Source organism: Telmatherina bonti (assembly GCF_933228915.1).
Source record: "Telmatherina bonti genome assembly, chromosome: 7".
Classification (NCBI taxonomy): Eukaryota; Metazoa; Chordata; class Actinopteri; order Atheriniformes; family Telmatherinidae; genus Telmatherina; species Telmatherina bonti.
Window position 1 is genome coordinate 11,908,962 of NC_136625.1, and position 22,519 is coordinate 11,931,480.

Genomic DNA, 22,519 nt, shown 5'->3' on the forward strand with positions numbered 1-22,519 from the left:
TTGATGTCTTGCTACCTTCTCTGTAATCCAGTTTGTCTCACCAACAATGAGCACCTCCTCATCTGCACTGTGTTGTACCTTCTAAACATGATTTCATTGTTTCTGTAATAGCAATATCATAACAAGTTAATATATGGTCAGCAGCATGATAAAAATGCTTTTCAGTAAGGAAACAAGTCACACAACTTTGTTATTGTTTAATTTTCTCTTTTCTCATATTTGTCTTCATTTGGAAAGTAAAATGCCGTCTGAAGCAGCTTATTACATGCTGTAAAATCAAACTGAACCTTCAGAGAATGTCTTAGATGAAGCGTGTGGCTTCATGTTTCCTCAGAGGACAGATCATCTAGTCATTCTTTTTCTGTATGCACTGATATCTGGTTGTATTTTCTCAGGAGAACAGGCACTGTTTGACTCTGAGCAAGCAGCAAAACACAACCTGGACAAGTCTGCAAGCCATCACTGGGCTCGCACAGAGACACATGATAAAGCACACTCATGTTCATTTTGAATAACCTGTGATCCCAGTATTAACTCAGGCACAGCAACATGTTGCAAACAACACAGAAAAGCCTCGGCCTTTGCTCTGTCTTGGACATGTCCCTTAGTACACTCGCTTGCCTCCTCCATGTGATGATTTTTCTCACCCTTTCACTCACAAACTCCCCCCTCCACCACCTTCCCTGGCCTGCTTCTGCTCCCTGTAGACATCCCTAATAAGGCAACGTGTGTTGTGACTGGCTCCCTCAGAGAGCGGTGGCCGTGTTGGACGCCTAGCCGTGTTTACCAGAGGACCGTCTCCATGCCTTCTCACCTCTCTGCCTAGTTCTTTTCTTTTTTTTTTTTTAACTCCTTCATCCTTTCATTCCCCAAAACACTCCTGCCTCTCCTCCACCTTCCTCACAAACATCGGTTTTCTTTACTTTAATTTTTTAAAGCTATTTGCTTATTCATTTTACCTTTTCTGTCAGAGCCAAACCAAAGCAGCAAACACACCGCGTCACACACTGTTTTATGCGAATTTATAAAGTCAAAACAAGCACATGTCATTCACAAGGCTCTTCTTGTGAAACTGGCATGAGACATAACATGAGCCGTCCAAGTGGCTAAATTAAGATGGACTGAGAGGGGGTGAATTGATGACAACATGAGAACTTGTGTCAGACAGCATCACCAACAGACCGGCGTAAGATCCAAATACTCATTTGATTTCCAGGTTTATCTTAATTCCATGATGAATTAAATTATTTTCAGTGTGGGATTTTTTTCTTTTCCCAGTCTGGTGTTGTTTTGTTCACATAGAACAAGTAAACTCTTCCTTGAATGCACAATACAAGTGACTTAAAATCTATGCATCCTGTTAAAGTGCTTTACTTATTACATGTTTAGAAGAACTGGTGGCTTTTTCTGTAAATAAATCACAGCTAAAAAGCCTGCAGCCTGTTAGCTTGTACCACCCTCGCTGCCAGGAGTATCTCCCTGCCAAAGGCAGCATCGTTTTTGGGCTTGACATACCATCAGCAACATAAAACCATACGCAGCCGGATTGCAAGCCAGGACTTTAATTGTGTCTGAGTCTGTCGGGTCAAAAACAAAATGTGAAACTTTTCTCAACAATTTCCTGTTGCAGCACAAGATGTACAAACGAGTCACGCTCCTTTCAGTGAATCTCAACACCCAGGACGTCCTGTAAACATCACAGTGAGGAGGTACCTTAACCTCCTCACTTGGGTGACTCAACATCAAACTCATTACTCTGCTCGTCAAAGTCGAGCTGCAAAGTTGAGCAGCACGCTGGACACACAGAGCTTCAGCTAAGTTTGGAGTTTTTTCCTACAGACACCGTCACCACGTGCTCCTTTGTATTAACTGTATTATAAAAAGCACAGAACTTGACCTTTCTAAACTGAACCCCCCCCAAAACAAACAACCAGCTCTAATGCAATGATGCATTATGGTGAATCAACTTTTCATCTGATAGGGAGGGTAAAAGATGCCAGACGGTGCAGTTGCTCAGCTAGTTAAGGATTAAAAGTGTGAGGAGAAAACCACACATATAATTTGTGTGTTTTTAGATCTGCCCCTGTGTTTGCATTTAAATGATGAGAAAAAAAATTCTCTGTAAGTCTTAGAATATTTGTGGTGGGTTTAGTGGGATTAGCCTGAGTTTTTTTAGATATTTCTCCGGACTGTATTTTTAATTGAGTAATGCTGATAGATGGTAATGCTACTACACTTTTATTAAACTCCACTTCAATAAGGCACAATTTCCTGTAGATCCTTGAGGGACTTTTTCCAGGGCAGAGAAAAGGATGTTTCCGGACATCTGGTGCTCAGAATAACAATTTTTCTTTCCTTTTTTTAATTTAATAACGCGGATGTGCTGATTGCTAATCTAGATAGTTTGCACTTTAGACTCATCAAACTCAGCATTGGTCTGCCTTTATTAGGAGAAATCTGCTGTGTTTAGCTAAACTTGCATGACTTCTCTATCGTACACGGGTGTCAACATACGTGCACACTCATGCGAGGGAGAATGTACACAAAAACAAAGGGTCAGATCCGATCCTGAGGCAGCACAGCTGGGGTGTTTATCCTATCTCCCTCTTTAGGCATTTACTCTGGCATTCAGATGCACATCGGCGTTCCTCTCTGCTGCCTAGCATCAACCCTGCCTGACAGTCAGCACTGAAATCTGCCTGCTCTGCTCTTATATGGATATCGATGAGCGAGAGGCTGGTGCTGAGGAGACATTTGAGTTCTCCTGGAGCAGGAAAACAGGAGAAAAAGTAGATTTTAGAGGCAACAAATAAAGAGGATGCTGAACTGATTACTTAAAAACTTTTCTGTCTTTTCTAAATAATATAATATCTTCATCTTATATCATTTTGATTAATTTATGAGATAATACAGACAGAACAAAGAAACAAATACTCTGTATGCATTAAAGATTGGATAACAGTCAATATTATATCAGATAAATGCAGCCTATAAAAGCGTGCTCTTAGCAATTTCTCCAAGAACAATAAGAAATCTACTCTGGAAAACACAATAAGTACATAGTTTTTTAAATCACAACTATGGATGACATTCCCTACAATGTTATTTTCTAAACATGACTAAATGGACCACATAATGTGTGTGTGTATGTACAATATATTGTCCATTGTCTCCTTATTGAGAGCCAAACACTGCAGTTTGTTCTCAAGAAGCATGCAAAGATCCAGATATGAGAGTACCATGAATGATTCAAAAACAAAATAAATCTTTCAGGCTTTAGCTGTGCATAGCATGCATATTATGGGATAAAGTATCATGTGGTCTGCATATATGTGGTCACAAACATCAGAAAGTCATTTCACATGAAACGTAAACAGTAAGCAAACATTTAGAGAAGCTGTGCCAAACAAGGGCTGCATGTAGAAGTTGCAGGATGGTGGATCAAAATTGGGGTTAAGCATAAAAGATGACCGGGACTGTTCATTCCCATCTAGTACACTTTGTGCTGGAGGCTGTGTGAGAAGAAGCTATTTCCTCCAGATAGTTTCTAATCTAAAAATGAGAAAGAACGTGAAAAAAAATCACTGCCACTTGATTTTTAAAAAAGTTGTCTTTTACAAAGGTGATAAACTGATTTTCTAAACACCAAAAATGACCAAAAGAGCCGTGTAAACATTGCTTTGAGTGTAGAAGAGAACTTATGTTCTAATGGGGGAAACACACCATAAACCACAAAGCTTTTTGATTCATTTTGCTGACCGACTGAGTAGCTTAAGAAAGCAACTAAGCAGAAACCGCTTCTTTTTTTTCCAGGGAGCCGCAAACAATGGTGTTCAAGAGATATATAGTAATCTCACAGCGGGAATAAATGCATGTTTACAGCGCCTACAGGCTTGTGTCAGTCTATACACTCAGGAACAGAGTTCAGTGGCAGAGGGTCAAGTGTGGGGCCAGGTTGTAAACCTGTCTGTCCATTTTGATGGGAACAGCAGGTGCAGAACGCCAACCAACTGCTGTACAGCACCACACGCAAATGCACGCGCACACACACACACACACACACACACACACACACACACATGCTACAAAAACAAAACTGTGTAGAAATGATGCCTTGCCAATGTTGGAACAACACACCAGCCCAACACATACTCGTCAGATCAGCTGCACACACAGACCACCATACAGCTTTAATCTGCAGCTTGGTATGCTAATACCCCTGTGGTTACTTGAGACATGAGTGCATAGAAAAAAAGTGGAAGGCTGACTTGGGACACTGCATTCAGTCCTTTAGGTACACACAAGATACTGCTGAATCTGCTTCACGACAGCAGGGAAATATTTTGTTTCAAGTAATTCTTTTTTTAATCTTTTACTTAAATAGGTGCAGCATATAAACTTTTATAACCAACAGGGACTATGATGGAAGTAGAAGTGGGGGAAAAAGGCTGCAGGCATGTAGAAAAATGTGTCATATCAAGGTTTGTTTAGATTATAATTCTGCTGGATCAAAAACAGAATGAAACAAATTTATATGTGCAAATGAGGTGAATTTGCTTTTTTGTCTGTGAACCAAAGTAATTAAAAATCCTTCTGCTGACTTTGAAGGCAATTTCTAGCTGAGTTAATCAAATAATTGTCATTTTCTCGTTAAATTTAAAACTATGTGCTCCTAATGTGCTGCTGGCTTACTTTGCATGTATCGTAGCATGCATTAGATTCGCTCATCAAGAAGAAAAGTATACTTACAGCTCAGTTTAGCTCCAGTGATAAGGGGCTGAAGAAGTCCATTTAAAAAGAGATCATTTATCCTGATGAAAGAGATATAAACTACGTTCCTTAGTTGGAGCAAAGATGATGCTGAGGAGACAGGAGGTGCAGGTGTGAGCAGGTAAACCCAAACAGAGAATCCTGAGTCATCTACCACGAAGCAGGTCCAACCTCAGCAGCAGACAAATATAGCCTGGTGCTTTCCCCTCGAGCTCTGCTACACCGGGCCAAATAAATCAGTCCTGGAACAAGCCAAGAGAAGAGGGGAGAGGGAGAGAAAAATGAAGGGGAGTGGGCTGTGCAGGACAGGGCTGAAGGAGAGGACTTTAAAAAGGTGAAAACAGGGATGAAGCTGAGAAAACAAAACAAAAAAAAAAATCCCAAGAGTAGTCCAAAAGTTAAGTCTTCAAACAATTCCAAGAAACATTAAAGTAGATCATGAAAAGTCCATTCTTGTTTGGGACCCCGGACTGATGGTTGATAAGAGTTGTAATAACACTGCTTCCAAAGGGTTTGTGAGTGTGGGCCAAAATCATTGCTGTAACCTCATCCCACAGCAACCATGTATGGACTGAAGAGAGCGGAGCCGATAGAGGGGCATCTGCCATAAATAGCCAGGAAGCATCAGGCTTCCAGCGCTGGGAAGGATCGAATCAGCTGTTCAAACTACAATCCAGCAGGTCAGCGGGGGCCGCTGTATTACAACACTGACCCTAAACCTTAAAGCCTTTAGCTTTTTTCATGATAACTACTTTTATTATCTCATAGTTATACCAGCAATATAAAGTATTAGAGAAATATGTTAAATTTCTTTAGAATTTTTACTTATTTCTAAATATTAACCACGAGCTTAAGGGACCCATTAAATCTAAGATCTGAATGAATGACTTGATCTAAAATGTTCAGCACCTCTACTCACATTTAATGAATTATCACCACTGTTACTGGCAAAAAGGATCATTCCTCACTGCGGTTCATCTACACAAACATTCATGCATGTAACGATGAAAATACTAATAAAAAGCTTCTGAAATTTCAGCTTGCTTTCCAAAACTGGGACAAACGTAAGTCCTTAAAATTGCAAATTTGCTCACTGTACAAAAACAAAATTGTGTTTTTTATAATTTTTTTTTTTTTTTTTTACAAAAAGGAACTATTATTTTGCCAGGGAAGCAAGATAAAAGCATCACTTTTAACTGTGTTCTTTGTGTAAATGTAAGTCAGATCAGTGTATTCATCTTAATTTACCTACTGTGTATGTGTCCTGTGGTCATGCTGTGAACAAGTTGGATAAATGTATTTGGGGCTTTTTTCTTTTTAGCTGATGTTTGTCTCCATCTTGTGGCGGTGTACTATAATAGCAGAACACGTCCACGTCAAACGCGCTTCGATTTATTGATTTAATCGCATAGTTTTATTTTCAAATTGATCATTCTAGTCTACTTTTATCTTTAACATGTCTCCATGCAGATTACTGCTGGTGTATTTTCTCCTGAGCATTGTGTTAAAACTTGAATGTTCCAGTCCAGTCCAACAAATAGCTATTTTTACAGAGGTGCTCGGACTTTCTGGTGATCTGTTAAAGATGTCAATGCTGCCACTGCCGCTATCAAAACCAAATGGACCATCCAGTTTGTGGACTGAGTATTCCACTGCTTTGAAAGTTGACATGAACTACCAGGCACTCACTGCAGTACCTGGTGTCCAAAGTCCAGAAGGGTGCATGCTAAGCAACACCACAGCTATTGCAGAGGCCTGGACTCTGCTTGACCACATTTGATCTGATGTCTTTGTGCACTGGTACGTAGGTGAGGGCATGGAGGAGGAAGAGTTCTTTGAGGCCTGAGAGGACATGGTGACTCTGGAGAGGATTATGAAGCGGTTGGCACTTATAGCATGGGGAATTGAGAGGGGGAGGAGATTTAACCAGGCAGGCAATATATGTCTTATGTTGGTTTTTCAGTATGAATTTATTTCATGTAAACAATCAGTGCCTTATGTTTGTTATTAACAAGGTAATTTGTGTTTTTTGTACATTATTCCGTTATTGACACTTATTTTATGCTCTTAACCAGTTCTTTCTTTGTTAATTAGGCAGTTTTTGTACTCTGTTAGTTCATTAAAGTGTTCTTTGCATTTCTCTGCTTCTTAATGCAGATGTGTTTAGCAAAGTTAAGGAGATGACAATACTTCAGTAACTACCATAGATGTGAGGTCACAAGCATTTAACTAAATGTGATGTGATTCTCAGATGCTAAAATTCAAATCAATGTGAAATTACATTTCTTTACTGCATCATGTAACCATTGCAGGTTATATATAATATTACCCTCAAGTGCAGGTTTTCCAGCTGCCATCTCCTAATAAATAAAAGTACATACTAAAGATAGTACTCTGGTCCACAGAAGCGAGTGTTGTGCATTATTGCAGGACTGTTGACATGATGAATTTATTTCAGAAAAAAAATCTTAACGCCATCTAGTCTGGTCAGATAAGTGCTGATTAAAACCAAAGCAAATAACGGGTAAGAAGAGGCTTTACCACAAAATCCAAACTATTCATAACCATCTTGAAGAGAAGAAAAGAAGCATCTTAAACCGCTGAAGACCTGCTCTGGAAGAACTCATTTGGAGGCTTTGAATGTCCTTTGACAATCCACAAAATACACAAAGACTGTAAATTGTGTGGATATGCATTTTAGTGGCACTCTGACTGCAGTGTCTATTTATAATGAGACATAACAAGCTCTACCTCCAATCAGGATTTCAGTACTTTTGAATAAATGCTGCATTTTAGATGGTTTTGATGAACAGCTAACAAGCTGACAAAATGTGTTTTATTGTCTAAATATTTTCAGACTATGCTGTTACTCATTCACTCATCACTTTTTTATTGCATACACCAAATATCATACCCTGACTGTGTTTATTACTACAGACAAATGCTGCATGTGCATTATGTAACCTATATCTCTTAGCATGTTCACACTCCTCCTTCTCAGCCCACATTATGTCAGGCACTTGCCAAAGTGCCCACGAAAACACCAGAAAAAAGACAGCTTACCTACTGCATAGGCTTAAAGTATCGCTAATCTGACTTCTTGCTCTCATTTCAGAAAACGATGGCATACAGAGGAATGTGAGAAGGATGGATGGTCTCCAAACCTCAGAGAGCATGCTGGGAGGTTTTTACAAGGTTGGGCACAAGTATTGTCTTTGCCAACGCTTTGATCCAGCAAGTGGAGCTCAGTGTGACAGTCTGGCAGGGTAATTGGGCTGAAATTACCAGTACACAAGTGTACATATTTGTGCACGTACACATAAGTTGTCTCTATTCTGCTGCCTTAACATCGCTAAAAGACTAAATGTCAACAGTAACGATTAAAGGTCTTCCCTTTGAAAAATATTAAACCATTTACAACTTTGTTGCTGAACCTGCAGATGATGTGTCTTTGTTTGTTTTTCCTATATGACAATGCATCTTTTAGACAAAGTAGGAGCATTTTTCTACAAATATCCTGTAAAATAGGCACATAAAGTCTCACCCAGCAGATATACAGAAATATTTAGAAAATAAACTAGCAATTAATCAGAGACACAACATTCATGCAAAGAGTTTATTTATGAATCAGACTTCAGTATCATACAACAGTAGCACAATCATATGACTATGGATTATGCTTGTATTTATAGATACAAAGATAAAGGCATGTCTTAAAGAAAAAAATGAATGAGTTCTCTTTTGATTTACTCTAAAAATAGCTTTTAAATACTTGGCATAGTTTTGTAAATGAAATTATGAAACGTAATGTTTTGCCCACTGGTTTCACTATCGGAGTACCAAATGCAAATATACTTTATGAAAAACATTTTTTTCCCTCCTCTCTCTTGCATTTCATGCAAGGAAGAAAAAAAGATGTCTGTGAGTACAAAAAGCACTTAAATCTCATATGAAAATAGAAAATATTACAAGTGTGCATAATTACTTCATGTTTGCACATAACCTGCAGTACAAAAAGTCAAATGACACTATGTTCCAGTGTACCTGACATGCCAATTATTTGAGGGTGGGGGCAAGGGTGTGAATGTACTGAAACATCTTAAAAAATGTTGTTAGGGGCAGTTTACATACAAGGCAAAGCCAAAACCTTTCAGTGTATCACATAAGTTGAAGATGAGCTGTGTTCGTAATTATGGGTGTGCCAGCTTGTCCTCCCTGTGATGCTGACTATGGGCTTGTCTTAAATAGCGGAATCTCATCCTCTGCATTTTATAATCATGATTTTGGCATTATTTGAATTTCACAGTTTTCACTAAATATTTCTGTTTTCTATATAAACAGCCTGAAGAGCAGAAAGGGTCCAGAATGCTACTTTGCTGCTCCAGCCGGAGGAAATGCAGTACAGTAAGTTGTTTGTAAAAACCTAAGGAGTGAAACAGTGCTTAGTACATTAATATTTGGCATTTTCTGGAGTGTAATGTAATGCACACATAATAAGGCGACATGAGTGGTCCAAATTTACAAGAAATGTTCCAAATACAAAGACCAGGTTCTGGGTTGATAAAATGCTACAACTGTCAAATGCTACATAACAACTGATACTTGATGATTGATTGAACAGTTATGGATTCCTACAGTTCTGTTATTAATATGTTACATCAATGCAAAGGTGCCAGTGTAGAAAAACCCACATAACTGTAAACACATTTTCAACCACAAGAGGATTATTTATTTCCTTTTATCTCTAAGTTCTGAATTAAAATTCTTGATGTACGAAACCATTTACGGTTTGCAGATATGAGGGTTTACGTAGCACACTGCATTGTCTCCTGTAGTGCAATAAGTGTCGGTGACAGCACAACATTTCACACAAAGTGAACACACCGTGGAATGAAAGAAACAGAGAAAGAAAGGGAGGAGTAAGAGGGAAGTAAGGAAGGATGGGAGGAAATAAAAGAAAAAAATCCAAATTTTTATTTCTTAACGTGTTTTGAGGAACGACAACATAACAATACATGAATTGGAAGACATACAAAGACAAAGATAAGACACAGGTCACGTTTGACCACCAACGTAGGAAATACAGCTTAGATGGGTCGATGTGTCAAATACTACAAAGAGCGTCCAACATTGACTCCGTTAGCATATGAAAAAAGCACTATCAAATAGGAAATCATGGCACAATCTGAAAGTTTCCATCCTGTCAGCCTTCGCAGTGATGAACCTTATCACTCTCTGAAACCAAATCCTGTGATCAAGGCACACCACAGGGTCACGCTTTCTTAAAATCACTCTCATAGATTTTTAAAGCACTAGAAAATTATGTATACTCTCAATATGATACTATACACCGATATGATACTTTCCGTTTGATATTAGTGTGGAGAAATAAAACTTCATGGTTAAATACAAAATTTCTCTTAAAATATTTAAAATATACTTTATTTTGTACATTATGCAAACTGATTAACAATTTGATGATAAGAAAAATAAATACTCAGTGAAATGTTGGTTCTTTTTGACACAGATGAATGAAGATAAATATATATCATGAAGTAAAGCACCCACCCTATGTTAAGCGCCCACATACCCTGACACATTTCCATTTCCCTGTAATATGAGCTGAATGACATGTCTACATCAAGACTTCTGACAATGGTTCCTACAGGTACCTCCACTACACCACTGGGCTGTTACTACAACAATATTGCTCTACATATATTTTTTTTTCTCGTTTTTACCTAAATCCATCTTTAAAGTTCATCAAGGTTGCTGACCACAAGTTCAACTCTATCTGTGCCTGTATTGCTTCCTGAAATTACCTGGAAATTTGAGCTATACATTGAATTGATCAGGAAATAATAAGCGACTTCACCTGATCTGTCGAGGAATTACGAATGTGTTTAAGAAAGGCAACGCTCCCTCTCCTGTTTGGAACCAATGTGTTGTATAATAGGTCACTGATCGAACATGTCATGTGGTATAGAGTCACTCTTCATTGAAGAGATCTGTGGGTTGTGTTTGCATTGTGTACAAAAGCAATGAGAGAGGGCACAATGTCATTAAATCTTAAAAAACAGAAAGGCGCATTTATCTCTTCTGAAAATCAAAACAGTTCTTTAGCCAAATACAGTGATGTCCAGTTTCTAAAACAGCTGTCGCCTTACCACAATCAGAAACGCAGTTTGTTTTGGTGTAGTTTAAATGCAACAGAACAGGTTTGTGACAATAACCCTCCTCTGTCTATTAGCTTTAACATAAACACGTACATTCATATCCTTAACTGCCCCCCCACCGATAAAACAAACAGATTTGCTCAGGATGCGAAAAGTGTTTTCGCTATGGGCATTTTTAGAAGCTCTAGTATGCACGACAAAATTGCATAATGTCTGGCAATGAGAAAAGCATAAGGAGGATAAAATAGAAAGGACAAGCCGCTACAAGAAGACTAACTAGTAGAAACCCTATAAGAGAATGGGGCTGGGTGTGGAGGGCAGATTGAGAGGTGAGAAGTCAGTTTGGGAAGGCTGGGGAGGGATTCGGGGTAGAAGTTACCCCACAAGTTTATGGGGCACCTCCCTTTGGCAGTGGAACAGCACTCATAGTAGTCAATGCAGCGCCGAGCGTGAAGGTGTACACAATGCTCTTGTCGGACAAGAAGGCCATTTTAGTGTCAAGATGAGATGAAGGCATTCTAGTAGGCAGCCAGGTCACAGTGTTGGAGCTTAAAACCTCAGATGGAGATGATGGACGCAGTTTTTCTACACTGTCTCCCCTCGGCTGGGATCATGGGGTTCTGGGACGTGAAGAAGAAAAATATTCGTAAGTTTATTTTCACCTGATATTGCTACTGTTTCATCCATCTACATATTCTTTGACAGTAGTTGCGTGCAAGAATATGTTTGTTATGTCAAAATATGGTTTAATGTTACAGCAAAACTTATTCTGATCTGATGGAGGTAAAATTTCCACTGCAGTTATTCTCACCTGAGAGAGATGACTTCTGCTCATCTTGCGACACCGTCTCCTCAGCAGTTGGCTGTGAATGAGTGACCTCTTGGTTGTTCTCTTTGTCTTTCTGAGGTACTAGCTGGAGCTCCTCCACTTGTTCATCCCTGCCCTCCTCCTCAGCCTCCCCCTCCCCAGAGTCAGTACTCCTGATGCTCAGGCGTCTCACGCGACATATAACATCCACCTCTCTCATCCTGGCCAGTCTTTCAACTGCCACCCGACCCGGAGAGATGGCCAGCTTGTTCTGCAATGCTTCTATCCGATGGGAAGGGCCCTTGGTCCTCTTCTCCCCCTCCAAGCTAAGGGATAATCTTCGGTCTAGGTTGGGGGGAACTGAAAGTGGCAGTCTATCTGGCGGAAACTCGGGTAACCCTGGATGGTCTCGCCCCAGAGTTCGTGCACCAACTCGATGCTCTGGGATAGCAAATGGCCTTTTTTCTTGCTCCTGCTTGTCATCAGGCATTGTTTCCTCACTTTTCATTTCAGATGTCTGTTTGTCTGCAGTGCCGTCAGATGGTTCTGCCATGGCTTTCTTGTCTTCTTGTTCAACTTCTTTAGCTGCAGTTTCATGAACTCTTAGTTCCTCTGCAACAGGGAGGTCTGAAGGCAGAGCAGTTGCTATCATGGACAAAGAGGAAGGATCCTCAGTAGCTCCATTTGCTGGTATGCTTTCGGCAGGGTTCACTGCGCATGTAGTGTCTGAGTTTTCTGCCTGAGCATCCTTTGCTTTCTCACAATTACTCTCTTGTGTCAGTGCATGCTGTTCCTGTGTTTCAGCACACTGGTCAGACCCTGATTGATTCAAACTTGAGTCAATTGGTTCCTCTGTCTTTGAATCTTCTGCTGGACTTTCGAAGGCAGCACGTTGTGGTGGACTGCCATTTTGATTGGTTGAGCTGTCTGAGCTATTCTCCTCATGGAGCGGAGGCAACGGACCCTGTCTCATTTGATTCTCAAGCTCTCTTTTACAAATAGGACACTCCTCCTCAGATTCGGCACTGAGATCTTGAAGAGACTCTGTGTCATTAGGTCTGGATTGGCCTGCAGACCCTCTGTTGGCATCTGCAGGGTCTTTAGACTGACGCAAAGCCTGGCATATGTCCTCATAATCTGGAGGACTAGTGAGTGTGGAGGCATCTTGCATGGGCTGTCTGTCTGCCCATGGTACTTCAGCTGCTGTAGTGTGCGTTGTTGGACTGAAGTCACAAAGCGGTGTCTCGATAGGCTCATCTGGCAGGTCTAGTTTCACCGTCCTGCCATCGTTGCTCCTTCTACGAGAAAGATGTGCAACAACCCTGTATTCTTTGAAGCCTGTCTCACGAGGTGGGACAGGGAGCTCTTCCCTAAGCTGCTTGCTGAAAGTTACTGACTTAGTAGCAGGCCTAGAGAAAGCACTCTTCACTTCTCTGTATTCTGGGTCAACGGACCAGCTTACTGCACTGCGCCTAAGGCTGCTGGGCTTGTTGAGAGGTTCTGATGTTAGTCGGATTTTGATACGCTCAGGGATTTGAACGGAACCATTTGGGACTTTATTGCTGGCAGTGCCTAGCTCTAGGATGTCTTTGTAGGCCTCATTTAGGTCTTCGATGCACTTGTCAACACTGGGCTGTTTGCTGATCTGCTGCTGCTGCTCCTGGACTTCCTTTTTGATACTTTCCAGTTCTTTGACAGCATCCCATGGTCGCTGCACAGTTGGTTTCAGCAGTAATTGTTCAGATGCCTCCTGCCCACTGCTTGCTGCTCGTTTTGTCTCCTCCACATTTCCTGAGGGTGTTGCTGCTGGCTGCTGAGCTGTGCTCTTGTTCAGCTGGCTGGAGAAGGTGGAGGTCAGAGAAAAGGCGCTGTTACTTGATAACTTCAAGCTTTTCACTCCCTTCATTGGAAAACTGAAGGCAGTACCCAATACACTACTGTTATCTGGAGCAGCGTCGGTGTCAGACGGAACAGGGTCTTGTTGTGCTTCCTTGTTTTCAGGGGCAGGTTTACGGGCCTCTGGGCTAGTTTGTGTCTCCTGATCTCGATACTGGTTTGCAGGCCAGGATCCTGACAGCTTTAGCTCCTTGTAATGATTTATTTTAGGGGGTCTACAGGATAATTTTTTAAACATTTTGCTGCTTGCTCTGCTGCTAGTTTTGCTGCTTGCTATGCTACCAGTCAGTGCTTGCAGCTCAGCTTCAGCTGAAGATGTGCTTTGGAGACTTTGGTTTGTTAAATGGCCAGTTTTGTTGTCACTAGGACTGCCCACTGGGTCTGGTGACTTTTCATTGTTGTTATTCTGATCACGGATCGTCCCAGTCAGCTGCGGAGTAACAGGGACAGACACTAAACAAAAGATTGTTTCACTAAGTCTCTTTTTTAGATTCTTGGTTTTGTCTTTTGTCTCAGGTGGTTCAGGTTGCTCCACCTTCTTTATCTCTGTCACGATTTCAGAGACACCCTGGTCAGTCGGCTTACATGGTGGTGGTGGTGGTTTACCAAGAATAGATGAAGGGAGGAATTGACTACGGTTTTGTTCAGGACCTACACTGTCACTTTTTCTTATACCCCTGTTGCACCATCGATTACTGCTGTCGTTGTCACTGGGAGCTGCTTTGCGGGTTTCAGTATTTAGAGCTGCTCCCTGTAGGGGAGGAAAGGCACTATCATGTGTAGATTGTCCTAAAGACTTAGCGGGCGGAATCTCTTTGTTGATGACGTTCCGGATCTTGTCTGAATCAGTGAGAGAACTTCCGCCGGGCCCTCCTGAGATTTGTTTTACTCTTGGGTCTTCAGTGGGTAATTGACGAACATGACCTGGTTGCTCTTCAAGTCCAGAATGTACCTGTTTTCGATAGGATGCACTGCGCTCTCCATAATATTCCAACCATGAGCCGCTTCCCTGTTTGGTAAACCACCTTCCTGGATCTGAACTGGGCATCTGCAAAGCTTTTGCCCTCCATCTTACATTTGCCAGCTCATTACGGTTGATTGAAACAGCTCTTGGGGGCAGGACTCTTTTATAAGAGGGGGGTGGGATGTAGCCTGGGGGCTCCATTCCAGTGATGGCAGAGTGTTGTGCGAAATAGTCTTGTCTTAGCTCTCCAGCTCTCATATAATAGATAGATCTGTCTTTTTGTTTGGCACCCTGGTCTATAGCAAGCATTTCTGCACTACCCCTAGTCTGCTGGTGAATCTCATATGACGGAGGCTTTAAAGGCCTGCTGAACCTGGGCTTTGGTAAAAGTGCAACATGGCTGCTTGGCCCGATATTCCTACCCCATCGGTCCCTGCCACCACCGTAGACATACCTACTATAGGGTCCAGAGAAAACAGTGCTGTTTAATCTCTGTCTATCAGGTAGGCTAGGTCTTGAAGGAATGAGCTCTCTGCCGTCAGGTCCATCAGGTGACAAAACTCTCGGTAGAGACTGAGACTTTGCTTTAGTTCTCGGGTGAAAAAAACCTTCAGGTGTCCTCAGGCGGTACTGGTCCTTAGCCCACCTTTCCCCGTCCCCATCTGAAAGCTGCCTTCCCAGGCCCACAGCAGGCCTCCACTCCTCTGTACCAAGACTTTGGCACTTCCTCTCCCCTGTCACCCTTAGTTGACCAGGGCCAGCATCTGGGTCCCTTAACCAGGAAATGTCCTCCCATAGCTGTTGCGCTTGCCTCTCTGCCCTGTATTCCTCTGCGCTGATTAGGGCTTGTGGCCTCCATGCTCCAGCAGAGGCCCTTAACTCCCTGCCATCGGCATAGTCCAGAAGTATGCTGAAGTCCTGGCCTCGCCTCCGCCAGTAGGAAATATCTCTCTCATCATGGCTTAGTGGCTCTGAATAAGTCAGACTAGGAACATCGTAGAACCTATGAAGACAAAAAAGAAAGTCCAGTTAATAAGATACCTGTGGCTGTAACACACTGAGTCAAGATAACTTTATCTTTTATTTTCAGGAAGTTCTAATGTAATAAGAAATGCCAATTTGGGAGCATTACGATTAAATATAATAAATAAAACCCAGCCTTTGAGATTTAGTCACTGTTAAACATTAAAAGTGACATGTTACATTAGTCCCAAGCAAGTGTACTATTTTTTTTTCTTTTGGCTTTGGCGGTACTGGCTTTCCAACACAACTTAATCAAGGAGTGCCAGCAAATATGAGACAGAAATGCTTACGTCAGCAGCTCCAAAGTCCCTTGCAGACACCCTGAAATTGTGATGCTACTGCAATATGATCTGCATATTAAATTGTGCTGACCTTATCTTAGAAGCTGGTCATCTGGCCAGTGATTGTCTCTTAAAGTCTCGGTGAAGACATCTCATTACCTGATCTAATGTAAAAGCTAAAGTGCCTCTATGTCTCTGTTTATTTGATCACAAACCTTACTTGGCAAGACAAACAGTGTCCTTTTAAGAAAAAATCCAATATGACAACATCACAATAATCAATAACCAAATCATACAATTAAAATTCAGTTTATATACTGGTATTTTGTGTAAAAACCAATGAAACTGAGAATAGGAAGCTGTTGGATTGTTACTGTTTTAAATTTCCTGCAAATGTTAAAGGCTTGATGTATAAAATGTAAAACAACAGCTATGTGACTGGTGTGTCTTGTTAGGTTCAAAATAGAAGATGTGCTGCCTAGAGATCATTTGCGGTATGGTTCACCACATATTTAGCAGTTTAAAGATCTGACTTTTTATGCATGCTGAACTGACAATATTATTTTAGATACAGCATCCAAACTACAAATAATTTAGGTCTATAAAAGTGTTAAAAAGGCTAATTTTGTTCAGCTGCACCACTTAAATTTTTAGATTCTGATGATTTTCCTGATTCTTTGGAGCAGAGCAAAATGCTGCTATGAACATCACAAAATCATCAGTCGCATCCAAGCAGGTTACACCACCCTGATAATATTCTGATGTAATCAGGCACTGGGTGTGGGGTTTGAAATTCTTGATAAAACTTAAATATAACTAAAAGATTTAAATTCCAGCCTGAATTTTCCTCTTTGCAGTTGATTCTTATGGCAAAACAGGTTCATGTTCCCAGAAATGTGCTGCTTGATTTTTAAAAAGAAACTTGCATATCAGGATGTCATTTTGCAAAATATTTAGTCTTCAAATTTATTAAAGGAAATATTTCAAAATAATCATTGAGTTTAAGAGCTCCACCTAAAATCTGCACTGCATTAAACCACTGCTAGTCACTGTACTCATTCATTTAAGCAGCAAAGTCAATGGATCATCCTCAGCAGCATATGCTGCTGTTTGGTTGAGGGGAGACGCGCTGTGCACACTTGCCCAGCAACATGCTTACATCACAGAGCACGTGCTGGGCGTGATTCAGTGTGCCAGTGTTTACAGTGGAGTGATTACGCGCCTGTCTTGAGGCATGTTCAGTCCTCCTCAGTTTGCTCACTGTCTACTGCTGCTGTTTACATCTGCCTGCCTGGCTGAGGCTGTGGAGGCGATATGGGGGCATGGGTGGGCACCACAGAGAGACAATTCATGTCTCTGTGCAGGCATGTAAATAGCTCAAAGAGTGCCAAGGCACCCGTCATATTTCCTCATATTCCAGCATAAGATATGTCAGTATTGCGGCTGCAGCCACAGTGTTCTGCAGCTCTGTAAGGAGGGGAAGAAAGGAGAAGGGAAAAAAAAAACCTTGCGCAGTGCAGACTCAGTTTTGCATGCAATACTGAAGGGCCCCAGTGAGATGAGTGGAGATGAAAAAAGAGAAGGTAAAGGGTGTGGTATGGCGTTACACTTGTGTCAATTCTCAAGAGCACACTAAAGCATGCTCATACTTTTCTTACACACTAATTTATCACTTGCAGTTGCAGAAAATGAGCAAGCTTCTCACAGAAAACATCCACACATGCAATAGAGAGATCCGGCTTTGCGCATGAGAGTTGCTCCCCATGTTCATCCACCCTTTTGCGTGCGCTCAGAAACTCACTGTGCATGCGCAGGTTCATTAGTGGGTGCCATAGCTTTTACCTGGTGCTGTTAGGGTCTATTTGTGCCTTCTCAGACATCTTTGTTATCAAAACTGAATTTTGCTCACTCAGATTAACCAGACTTTGCCAGTCAGGTTGTGGAGACAAAAGACTGCATTGACAACCTCCCAAATGGTCCATTGACTTTGCTGACAGTTGATACGGGTTCTAGCTAACTCCATTAGCATTTTTTTTGCCACATTTTTGGCTAATCCTAAGCAATAAGGTATACTGACTTCCCTCATGTAGTTCATCATGGCATTTCCCATTATGAGGAATGAAGACAAGATTTATGTGTTTTTTGTTTTTTTGTTATTTTTTTTTTTTTTGACATGGAAGAGAGATGGCTAACATAATGTTGAACACATCTACTGCATGTATACATTAGTATTTTTTAATCAATAATCAAATTAATAAAAGACCCAATTAGCGTAGGGGGAAAACCCACTTAAGCATGTCAGCATCAGATTATAGAACTAGTATAAAGTCAAGAAAAACATACACACTGCATGAAATCTGCTTTGAAAAATCAACATTTATCCCAATTTTTTAAGCCCTCGATTATATTTTTTTCCATTGTGCAGGGGTAAGATGTTCTTCATATCCTCTGTACCATGGGTATAGTCATTGAACTATCAGTGGATGACTTCCACCCAAAGAGATGGATGTAGCCTCTGTGACATCACCCGTAAGTATCTGAAGAGCTGAATTGAAGCTCGGTGGGCGGTTCCTACTATCGGCATCTTGGCAGAGGCATGCGCGTCATCTCGCCTGGAAAATACAAATATGGGCAAAGATGTGGAGCTGAGAGGGGGTCTGTGAGCGTCATGGTGGATGATTGACTTTGAGCGAACTCCGAGCTTTCTGTAGCTAAAAGCTAACCGAGCTAACCCGGAAATAACAGGAGCTAACCAGCTAACAGAGGTAAGAGGGCTAAAGCTAAGTCATGTTGTTAACTGGCTAAACACCGCGGTTGTTCTACGTTCTTCTGACTTGAAGGGGGAGATTGGTACCTGTCAATCAAAAGGACACGCCCCTAAATATGCCAAACTTTGAGATTAAATTACTTTAAAACGGGCAAAAAATTCACTCCTCCTACAGTTGTCATGAAGGTAAACCTGACCTATAAACCAAAAATGGATTTTTTAACCAGGCTGTATTTCTGCTGTGAAGTTGGTCTTTTTAACATGGGAGTCTATGGGGATTTGCTCTGTTTTGCAGCCCCTAGTGGATGAAGGAGGGACTGCAGTTTTATGCACTTCCATATAGGCTTCACTTTTAACCGCCGGAGGTTGCCGCTTGCTTCCACCTTACATAGTCTCAATAAAGTACATGTTGATGCAGCTAAAAGTAATTCCTTCTACATGTTTTGACATCAGAATTAAACTGGAGAAAACAGCATTTAGTCATGCTGCTCCCTGCAAGACAGATGCAAAATTTAGCAAATTTTTTTGAGAGAGTTTATTTTAATTTATCTGGAGAAAAACACACCTTCTTGTAGATTTTATTTTACTGATAAACATTCTTGTTTAATACCTGGAATTCATGACTTGTTAAGGCCTTTTCACAAAGGGACCGACCCAAATAAATAACATGAAATTGAGAATAATTCAGAGGTGAATTTTTGGTGTTTTTGTCTACGCACACCAGGTGCGATGGAAATATTAAGAAAAATCTACCTCATTTAAAAAAATAATAAAATTCACAAAATCGCTGGATGGAATTTTGTCATCGACGTGAAAGTTCACATTGATTTTGACTCAATAAAAAAAAACATGCAAATTATTTGGACAAAATATTCAGAGTAGGCATGTCAAGGGCTTGACAAAGACCTAATCAAACCATGAATATTAATCTCAGTATTTCTTCACATGCTTGTGTATATCTGCAACCCATGAATTGAGTGGTTGTCTGCCTTGGCTGGAAGATCTAGTAAAATATCCATCTCAGTGGACATTTTTCTGTTTAAAGGTGCAGCATATGACAAAATCAAAGGTCAACGACAGGAAAAAAAAAACATGTACGATTAAAAGCAGTGTTTTATGGTATGCAATGACTTTATTATAATAACTGTAATGGTTTCATCTGCTTAGAATGAGCCATTTGCATCTTAGCTGCTACATTTTAGTCGCCATTTTACTAGAGTATATTGGAATGGACAAACAACTCTGTATGTGAAGTTCAGTTCTGACTTTGTTTGATAGGAGCTGGAGCACCGTTTGAGGTAAGTAACACCTTGAGAGGAGTAAATACCCATGTACACAATGTAGAAGTAGTTACATGAAGTGAAGCTATTCTGCACCCGAGGCCACTGCATCCACACACAGATAAAAACATGTTTATGTCTGGAAGTAGTTGGGCCACTGACAGACATTGTCCATTCACAACTGTGCTTAGTGTTTACAGTAAATTCTATGCCCACATTAACCACTAGGTGTCAGTAGTTCTAATTCATTGTACCTTTAAAAAAGTACCAGCTGGGGGAAAAAAGTGTTGTCGTATTAGTGAAAATACACACAGTAATGAGCTATCTTAATCAGAACATTTTATTTGTTTTTTTTTTAAATGTTTGTCTTTGCTGAACAGGCTGAAAACAGGTCAATAAAGATGAGAAAAACGGCAGAAAACAGGAAGGCAAATACATTAAGTCTCAAGGAAATCTAAACACCTGGCTGAGAACACAGAATATTCCTTTTATTAGAGGATCACTACTAAAAACACATCAAATATGCACATCAAACAGATAAAATGGTGATGCATGCACAACAGCAAAACTGTAAAATGACCCTTGTTATTTTTTTCAGATGCATATGAAGGTTTACATAAATATGACAGCTGAATTCAATTTTTGCTACATTGCAGTGCTCCAGGACTAAAAACTGAACTACTTACTACTACTTTTTGGGTAGTATAACCTGCAACACTGAGTCACATTATGAAAAATGAAAAAAAAGTTTAGGACATTGGGAGAATGCGGTGTGTTCATTAGAACCAGCAATGGGCTGGATGGACTTCATCTTCTGCACCAAGTCAGCATCTTCCTGTGTGAGTGATCACCATTTGGCACCACCAGACTAGATCTATCTGGCGACAGGCAACCTTCTTAATAAGATCAATAATAACAGATATGCAATCAATTATCACAGGTCCAAAGTCAGAACAAATGAAAAATGGTGACAATATAAGAAAAACACCACTTAAAGAATTTCAGAGAAAGGCAAAACATGAAGAATGGATGCATAGTTGGAGAAAAGGTGAGGTTTAAAAACCTTTTTTTAGAGTAGAGATTGTAATTTAATTGTTCATATGGCCAAACTGCTATGTTTTCTTAGACTATGACCAGGTAACAAAACATATCTGACTGAGCGAAAACTATCTGCAGTACGTTCTTTCTACACATGCAGCCACTGTAGTTGCGACTTTGACAAGTATCACATTCAAATATAAAAGTCTAATGGTGGAATTAAGTGACATGTATGCAACATGTTAGGGAATAGAAATATTACAGTTAGCAATTTCATTTTAAAAGGAAAACATATAAACAATAATCTCACAGGGAAGCTGACATTTGACTAGATAAGAACACTTTTAGCTGTGATGTAAAGAAAAGCAACGTTAGTGAAACAATTAGCTAGCTGTTCCTGAAGAACATACAGTTACCAAGGAGTGTTTTAGTGCTACGGACTTACCCTGTGAGTTAAAAATGCTGCTAAATTCACACTCTTTTCCAAAAGTAGTGCAGAGGTCCAGTCTCAACCTTCCTGTAATGATAGCTGTCGAGATGTACTTTCACGTGGATATCATCAAACTGAAGATGGACCAGTCAGCATGTGGTCAGTGCTGTCCTTTCGCCTCAAATTGTCAAAAGATAGACTGATTCCCGCGAGCAGAATTCAGCATGTGCACGTGCAAATGTCCTAAAACGAAGACCCTGCAGAACCTTTTCATCATGTTGAACAATGTTGTACGTGCGCAGTCACTGGGCCTCTCCAGTGTGTGGACGTTTTGTACAAGAGGGCGTTTTATTTCCACAATCGCAAGTGATAAATTAGTGCACAAGAATAGCATAAGCTGTGCGTTTCATTACACATTTGACAGAAATCGGGTGTGGGGCATTGTAAAAGAGACGGAAAGAAACACACATACTTACCCACTGTCTGTGGCGAGAGAATCACCCAGGGGCTGAGCGTCTCCTAGGATCCCAATGCCAGCTACTTTCCTCCGTTCCCCGCTCTCGTTGTCGGTGGCGAGGTAGCCCTTCATCAGTGCCTGCCTGCTGCTGTATATGCCTGTGATAGACGCTCCCCTCTCCGCCTCATAGCCGTTCAGCGCCCCCCGGCCAGGCCTGTTGTCCACAAGTTCACGCTGGCAATCAGCGGGGCGCTTTTCATAAGACGTGGCAGACGGAGGGCCGCTCTTGTGCAGTTTGTATCCATGCGAAATAAGGAGGTCCTCCACACTGTACATGGTGGTGTCTCTCACTTCTGGGCGGGAGGGCAAAGGTGGGTGTGTTGCCTTATGCGCAGTGCTGCTGGTGGAAGCTGGAGCACGGTTTCTCGGCAGAGGCCATCACTAAGGAGAGAGCAGGGAGGCAACATGTGACAGCGTGCACCTCAATTGAAAGTGTTTCATCTTGATAAAAACACATAAGCCGCTAAAAAAAACAGAGAAGGTTTGTGCTGCTTTAAGACGTATTCAGCACGTGCAGTGCTGATGGCTTGTTTAACGTGTTCTCACAGCAAAGCAGTTTTCCAAAGCAC

The 22,519-nt window shown here is 41.0% G+C and overlaps 2 protein-coding genes across 4 annotated transcripts in view; both read right to left on the minus strand.

Moving 5' to 3' along the window:
- LOC306758927 (supervillin-like) overlaps positions 1–5,278 on the minus strand; it is a 51,778-nt gene extending 46,500 nt beyond the window's left edge. For all 3 annotated transcript variants that reach the window (XM_079244363.1, XM_079244369.1, XM_079244370.1), the window contains exon 1: positions 4,750–5,278. The gene's annotated coding sequence lies outside the window, so the exon portion shown is untranslated. The remainder of the gene's footprint in view (positions 1–4,749) is intronic.
- jcadb (junctional cadherin 5 associated b) lies at positions 1,724–22,226 on the minus strand (the record flags this gene model as incomplete). Its single annotated transcript, XM_079243738.1, has 6 exons — positions 1,724–1,794; positions 2,621–2,764; positions 6,468–6,631; positions 11,536–11,566; positions 11,758–15,617; positions 21,910–22,226. The coding sequence occupies 6 exons, from the start codon at positions 22,224–22,226 to the stop codon at positions 1,724–1,726; spliced, it is 4,587 nt and encodes a 1,528-aa protein (XP_079099864.1).
- Between the last annotated feature and the right edge of the window lie 293 nt (positions 22,227–22,519).